The sequence below is a fragment of the Triticum aestivum genome, chromosome 6D (assembly GCF_018294505.1).
Source record: "Triticum aestivum cultivar Chinese Spring chromosome 6D, IWGSC CS RefSeq v2.1, whole genome shotgun sequence".
Taxonomy (NCBI): Eukaryota; Viridiplantae; Streptophyta; class Magnoliopsida; order Poales; family Poaceae; genus Triticum; species Triticum aestivum.
Window position 1 is genome coordinate 180420582 of NC_057811.1, and position 8251 is coordinate 180428832.

An 8251-nucleotide genomic window follows, 5' to 3' on the forward strand; every position below is an offset into this window, starting at 1 on the left:
TGGTTGGCTCGCTGTTGGTTTCCCGATTTTAGAGGATTTATAGAGGTGGAATTAGGTCAGCGGAGCCACGAGGGGCCCACAAGGTACTTGGGCGCTCCTACTCCCCTGGGCGCGTCCAAGTGCCATGTCGCCTCCTCGATTGCCTTCTAGTCTCCTCCCGAAGCTTCTAGGGTATCTCTCGTCCAGAAAAAAATGTCAAAAAGTTTTGTGGCATTTGGACTTCGTTCGGTACAGATTTCTTGGAAAACCAAAAACAAACAAAAAAGAACAACTGGCACTTGGCACTAGGTTAATAGGTTAGTCCCAAAAAATGATATATAATTGCATATAAAACAGCCAAGATTGATACTATAATAGCATGGAACAATCAAAAATTATAGATACGTTGGAGACGTATCAGTCTCCAATGTATCTATATATTTTTATTGTTCCATGCTATTATATTATCAATCGTGGATGCTTTATATACTATTTTGTATCTTTTTTTTGGACTAACCTATTAACCTAGTGCCAGTGCCAGTTCCTGTTTTTTTTTGCTTGTTTTTGGCTTTTCAGAAAATTTGTACCAATTGAAGTCCAAACGCGATGAAACTTTACTATGATTTTTTCTGGACCAGAAAGGACCCTAGAAGGTTCGGGAGGAGGTTAGAAGAGATAGGGGTGAGCGACAAGCTCACAGGGCGTGCCCTAGGGGGCGAGCTTGTGGGCCCCCGTGGCACCTCTTGACCTAATTCCACCTCCATAAATTCAGAAAGATTCCCAAACCAACAGAGAGCCACCTGAAACACTTTTTCCGCCACCACAAGCTTATGTTCTTCCACGATCCCATCTGGAGGCCTTTTTAGGTACTCTACCGGAGGGGGAATCGATCACAGAGGGCTTCTACATCACGCTTGCTGCCTTCCGATGATGCGCGAGTAGCTCGCCACAGACCTATGGGTCCATAGCTAGTAGCTAGATAGCTTCTTCACTCTTTTTGATCTTCAATACCATGTGATCCTCGACCTTCTTGGAGTTCTATCTGATGTCATCTTCTTTTACGGTGTGTTTGTTGGGATCCGATGAATTGTGGGTTTATGATCTGAATATTCATGAGAAATAATTGAGTCTTTTCTGAACTTTATTATGCGTGATTGTTATAGCTTTGTATTTCTCTCTGATCTATCTATTTGGTTTGGCCAACTATATTGATTTACCTTCAGTGGGAGAGGTGATTTGTGATGGGTTCAATCTTGTGGTGCTCTATATCCCAGTGACGGAAAGGGACAAGGCATGTATTTGTATTGTTTCCATTAAGGGTAAAACGATGGGGTTTATTCATATTGATTGAGTTTACTTTGTCTGCATCATGTCATCTTGCTTAAGGCGTTACTCTGTTTTCACACTTAATACCATAGATGCATGCTGGATAGCGGCCGATTGGTGGAGTAATAGTAGTAGATGCAGGCAGGAGTCAGTATACTTGTCTTGGACGTGATGCGTATATACATGATCATTGCCTCGAATATCGTCATAACTATGCGATTTTCTATCAATGGCCAACAGTAATTTGTTCACCCATCGTATGCTATGTGTTCGAGAGAGAAGCCTCTAGTGAAAACTATGGCCCCTGGGTCTACTTTAATCATATTATAAAACCCAAAATTCTTGTGCTGCAATTTTATTTCTTTTATTTTCTTTTCCAATTTATCTATCTATCACTCTGAGAGTTGATCCTTGCAATTAACGAGTCCAAGGGGATTGACAACCCTCTTGCCCGTGTTGGGTGCAAGTATTTGCTTTTGTGTGTGCAGGTGATGTTCACGAGGCTTTGCGTGATTCTCCTATTGGTTTGATATACCTTGGTCATGTGTTTTGCCTGCCACAGTTAGGCTATTAGCTGTGGCGAGAAGATTTTTGTACCCGCCACTGCTTGTTTTCAAAAATAGCTGTGGCGGATGCCCCGTCTCGCCCGCCACTTATTGGGGTTCACATATAAGCCCTTTCCCAGTAGTGATCCACTACTTGTTAGCTTCCAACTTGTATATGATTCATCTTGCGGTGAATGATTGCTCACCGCAACCCATGGGACTTTCCCACAAATTGTTTCTGCGTAAATGCTCATGCCCCCATTCATTTGTTAGTCTTTTGTTATATTTGTTTTTACTCACGTTCTTGCTTGCTTTGGTATTTATTGCTCAAGTTTGGTGTTGCTTGGGGGCTTTGATATTGGACGCACAACATATATGGGCTCTTTGACATGTTGACATTTTTTTAGTATTGATGATGTAGTAAGCAACTATGGCAAAAAAATATTGATGATGAACGTTGCATCCGTGAAATGTGCTTGTTTGTAGAAGCACTGGTTTTCTGACATGAGCCACACAAATATTCACCTTGCGCTACACGTAGTCAATGGTTAGAGACGACCATATATAAGGCTCCATTTGGTAACCTTAGATGATTTCTCATTACTTCATTATTAAACATTATGTCTTAGATCAATTAAATATACACTAATTATCATGTGTATTGGTCTTAAAATAGCCTCTCGCTATGCGAAATCATTTCCATTTTTTATCGAAACGTGCTTACATGAGGACTTTCCCCTATAGATTGCTCCAGCTGTAGTAATTATTCCAGTTATGGCTTCACATTTTACGCCGGCTCTCAATTACTTTGTAAATCTACATGTTGAACGATATTATATTAGGATAAATTAGCCCAAATTGTGTTGCACCTTGCTACCTTTTTATGCATGTAGTGATAGTAACATATACATCTAGAATGTTCATTCCCCCTCATGGCAGAAGATGTGCTTGAAAGAGTAAGAACATCATGCTCACAACAAAGGGAAAGGGGGTGAAGCCACGACAACGTAGGTGAGAGAGAAAGAAGTGGTGGGGGAGAGGGCGCTAAGAGCCTCTACAGCCGGACTGCTCAAACACTCCCTGTATGTCCGGGCAGACGGCCCGTCCACTGACCATTCACAAATCATGACCCAGTCAAGCGCCTCAAACCGGCCCTTTACATCTAGGCTGACCGACACCCCCAATATCCAGCCCAAATCTGGGGTAGATATGGGGAGGCTCAGACGCGCCTGGGCGCGTGATACGTCCATTTTCGCATCATGTTTTCCTACCGTTATTTATAATGTTTTTGGTCAATATTTCACTTTATGATGCAATTCTAATGCCTTTTCTCTCTTAATTTGCAAGATTTACATGGAGAGGGAAATTACCAGTAGCTGAAATTCTGGACCTAAAAGAGCTACGATAGAGATAGTTATTCTACGGAGCTCTAAATGACCTGAAACTTCACGAGGATTTTTAATTGAATATATAAAAAATACTAGAACAAAGAAAAACCAAAGGGGGCCACCTACTGCTCACAAGGCAAGAGGGCGCACCCACCCCCAGGGCGCGCCCTAATGTCTTGTGGGGCCCACAGCTGGCCTCTGGTGCCCATCTTCTGCTATATGAAGGCTTTTACCCTATAAAAAAAATAAGAGAAAGACTTTAGGGATGAAGCACCACCCTCTCTTGGCGGAACCTGGGCAGGAGCACTTTTTCTCTCCGGCGGAGTAATTCCGCCAGGAAACGTCCCTCCGGGAGGGGGAAATCGAAGCCATTGACATCACCAACGATCCTCTCATCGTGGGAGGACCTTTCATCAACATCTTCACTAGCACCATCTCCTCTCAAACCCTAGTTTATCTCTTGTATTCAATCTTTGTCCCAAAACCTCATATTGGTACATGTGGGTTGCTAGTAGTGTTGATTACATCTTGTAGTTGATGCTAGTTGGTTTATTTGGTAGAAAATTAAATGTTCAAATCCTCAAGCATATTCAATACACGTCTGATCTTGAACATGAATATGATTTGTGAGTAGTTACTTTTGTTCTTGAGGACATGGGAGAAGTCTTGTTATAAGTAATCATATGAAGTTGGTATTCATTCAATATTTTGATGATATGTACGTTGTTCTTCCTTTAGTGGTATCACGTGAACGTCGACTACATGTTCACCATATTTGGGTCTAAGGGAAGGCATTGGGGAGTAATAAGTAGATGATGGGTTGCTAGAGTGACAGAAGCTTAAACCCTACTTTATGCGTTATTCCATAAGGGGCTGATTTGGATCCATATGTTTCATGCTATGGTTAAATTTATCTTAATTCTTCTTTCGTATTTGCGGATGCTTGCGAGAGGGGGTAGTCATAAGAGGGTTGCTTGTTCAAGTAAGAACAACATCCTAGCACCGGTCCACCCACATATCAAATTATCAAAGTAGCGAACTCAAATCAACTAAACATGATGAACGTGACTAGATGACAATTCTCATGTGTCCTCGAGAGCACTTTGCTTTATATAAGAGAACTTTCTGGCTTGTCCTTTGCTATAAAAAGGATTGGGCCACCTTGCTGCACTTTTGTTACTATTGCTACTTGTTACTTGTTATGAATTATCGTACTTTAAAACTATCTGTTACGGCTACTTTCAATACTTGCAGAGTATACCTTGCTGAAAACCGCTTATCATTTCCTTCTGCTCCTCGTTGGGTTCGACACTCTTACTTAACGAAAGGACTACGATTGATCCCCTATACTTGTGGGTGATCAGCGCGTCCATCATGTCAGACCCGACCAGCAATGGCCCACCCCGAACACACATATATTCGTCCCCATCCGCATCCCGGACCAAACCCTAGCCACCCCACTCCACTCCGCCCCAAGCTCCCTTCCGGCGATCTTCGTCATGTCGGGTGGCGGATCCGACTCCGAGATCTCACGATCCTTCGACTAGAATCATCCCATGCGGGGACGAGGAGGCGCCAGCAATGGCTGTCCGCATGGCCCTCCGCCGCTCCTGGGAGGAGTGCGCCCAACTAAGGTTTGAGCCGATCCGACGGGAGTCCATTTGCGTCGGCACAACTGCCGCTCGGATACCCCAAGGCTAGAAGCTCGAGGGGCACCCTTTGCCTCGTCGGATGCGGTGAGTTCCGCCTGCCGCCCCATCTCTGGTGCAGAGGTGTAGGAATGTTATATGGACCGGTGTGCCTGCCATGTGAAGCACAGGGCGCGGGAGGCCAAGGCCCGCCTTGCCGCCGACATGGTGGGGGCAATATCGTATGTTGTCTTGGACGAGGAAGCCATCCGTGCCCGCATCCTTCAGAAGAGGGAAAGGAGGAGCATGCACGCTCTCTCCCGAGTGCAAAGCCGGGTTGTCTGTGCCATGGCCGGAATGCCCCCCAAAGAGGAGAAGGAGGACACTGACAAGTCGGATAGCCTCGGTGATGAGCAGATCAGGTTCGATCCATATTGCGTCTTCGAATGTTACTTCCGCGACAAAGACGCCAATGGCAAGGGCAGTCATGGATGATCTTTGTCCATAGCTTTAGTATGTATGTAGAACATGTAAAAAAACTATAGTCCGATGGCATGTATTGATTTAGTAGCCAGATGCTATATGTGGGATTACGGTAGTTTACGATGCATTTGGTTGTATGAATTTGAGGATTTGCTAAATCAGGTATCCGATTGTGGAAGCAGACATTTGAGGGGTGACCGATCATGGGCACGTCCTCGGATGTTTAACGGAGCAGATTTGCTAACTCCGGCAGTACTTGCCAGTGAGGTGAGGGAGGGGGGGAGGGGGGGCTAAACTTAGTTTTCTAGAACCCGTTTAGAATAGATACGCAATGGCAAGATTTTATGAAATCAAATACGCTATGAGCCAATGCTCGAGGCCCTGAGTTCCTACATTTTTGTTTGTGTCCAAATTTGCCCTACAAACAACTAGTTAGCTAATTTTTACTTAGTTGATATTTTGCTCTGCCGGTCTCAAAGGAGCATTAGCGCATGCTAAGACGTTGGCAATCATGCAAACAAGAACCAATATATTGGCTACGGCCAAATAATTGGTAAGGTAGATTTGGTGGCAGCGCCAACGCCTCTCTCGTTTTTTGGCACAACATGCGGATGCCTTGGCCCTTGAGCACGGTAGAACCATGTATGTACGCACCTCTTTTTTTTTCTATATAATGCAGAAGAGCTGGTCACTCTCCAAGACCAGCTACAGACCAGCTACAGCCTAGAGCTGAGCATTGCATTTGGTGTTAGACTAGCGCTTGCCCACCCTGCCATGACGTCCAAGGTAGCCAACAGCTCCGGCAGCAACAATGCGGATGCCAAGCTATCGCCGTCGGGGCTCCCCGTCCGGGAGGTCCCGGGCGGCTACGGCGTTCCCTTCTTGTCGCCGCTGCGCGACCGCCTTGACTACTACTACTTCCAGGGCGCGGAGGAGTACTTCCGCTCCCGCATCGCCCGGAACGGCGGCGCCACCGTGCTGCGCGTCAACATGCCCCCCGGGCCGTTCATCACCACCGACTCCCGCGTCGTCGCCTTCCTCGACGCGCGCAGCTTCAGCGTGCTCCTCGACGACGCCAAGGTCGACAAGACCGACACGCTCGACGGGACCTTCATGCCCTCCCTCGCGCTCTTCGGCGGCTACCGCCCGCTCGCCTTCCTCGACGCTGCCGACCCCCACCACGCCGCGCTCAAGCGCGTCATGATCAGCCTCGCCGCCGCGCGGATGCACCACGTCGCGCCGGCCTTCCGCACCGCTTTCGGCGCCGTGTTCGACGCCGCCGACGCCGGCCTCGGCGACGGCCCCGTCCAGTTCAACAAGCTCAACGAGCACCACATGTTCGACTTCACCTGCTCCGCGCTGTTCGGCGGCACGCCGCCGAGCAAGGCCATGGGCGACGGCGCCGTGACCAAGGCCATCAAGTGGCTCGGCGTGCAGCTGCACCCGCTCGCCAGTAAGATCATCAAGCCGTGGCTGCTCGAGGATCTCCTTCTCCACACCTTCCGCCTGCCGCCGTTGCTGGTTCGCCGGGACTACGCCGACCTGACAGCCTACTTCGCCGAAGCTGCCGCCGGCGTTCTCAACGACGCCGACAAGGCTCAGTCCGGCATCTCACGCGACGAGCTCCTCCACAACCTAGTCTTCACCGCCATCTTCAACGCCTACGGAGGCTTCAAGATCTTCCTGCCGCACGTCATCAAGTGGCTAGCCCGCGCCGGCCCGGCTCTGCACGCCAGGCTCGCCAGCGAGGTCCGCGCCGCCGTGCCCAACGGCAGCGACATCACCGTGCCCGCCGTCGACAAGATGCCGCTGGTGAAGTCGGTGGTGTGGGAGGCGCTGCGCATGAACCCGCCGGTGGAGTTTCAGTACGGCCGCGCGCGCCAGGACCTGGTGGTCGAGAGCCACGACGCCGCCTACCGGGTGCGCAAGGGCGAGATGCTCTTCGGGTACCAGCCTCTGGCGACCCGCGACGAGCGCGTGTTCAAGCAGGCCGGCGAGTTCGTCCCTGACCGGTTCGTGGGCGGCGAAGGGCGGCTGCTCGGGAACGTGGTGTGGTCGAACGGGCCGGAGAACAGCGAGCCGGCGGAGGGGAACAAGCAGTGCCCCGGGAAGGACGTGGTGGTGGCGGTCGGGAGGCTAATGGTGGCGGAGCTGTTCCGGCGGTACGACACATTCACCGCCGACGTGAAGGAGATGCCGCTAGAGCCGGTGGTGACGTTCACTTCGCTGACCAGGGCCAAGGCAGAGTGACCTATAGTAGAGCAGTACTGTACTACTATAGTGCCAAATGGCGGCAGCGCTGCCACAATCCACAATAATTGCTCGTGCTACTGGCCGGATGTCTGTTGCATCTCTGGTCAAATCTGCATGATTTGGTTTTTACATACCGTTCAGTGTAAAAAGGTTCTTATATTATGGGAGGGCGGAAGTAACTTGGAATTGCATGTGATGTGCGTGTGTTGACGATTATGTAAAGTCCTTTGGGGTGTGGTCGTTTGAACTGTCTTATAAAAAACTTTATTTACATTCAAGATTTGAGAGGATGCACTATCTTCCTTATTTATTTTTGTTTGGAAAATATGTAGTGATCTAAACGATTCTTATATTTGTTTATGGAGGGAGTACTAGACTTTGATGATGGGAGACCGCGAGGGGCATCGAGTGAAGATCCACACTTCTGTCATAAGTAACAGGAAAGAGAGATCATTTGTCTAGCGGGGCTAGTACCATAATTTAGGGATCAAACTTGCATGTGGAAAACTAGACCAAACGCAGAGTACGTTGACATTTTACGAGAGAGAAACCACACCTCTGTTGTTAAAACACATTTATAAGCATGCATTCCACATTACCCACTCTTGTTTTATGTAGCATCTCACAAAGCCTCACTCTTGACATGCAA

At 48.4% G+C, this 8251-nt stretch overlaps 1 protein-coding gene across 1 annotated transcript; it reads left to right on the plus strand.

Annotated features, from left to right (window-relative positions):
- The first annotated feature begins 5982 nt into the window (after positions 1–5982).
- Positions 5983–7880, plus strand: LOC123144392 (allene oxide synthase 4). The gene has a single exon (XM_044563514.1). It carries the CDS (start codon positions 6124–6126, stop codon positions 7597–7599), a length of 1476 nt encoding a protein of 491 aa, XP_044419449.1. The 5' UTR covers positions 5983–6123; the 3' UTR covers positions 7600–7880.
- Positions 7881–8251: the final 371 nt, after the last annotated feature.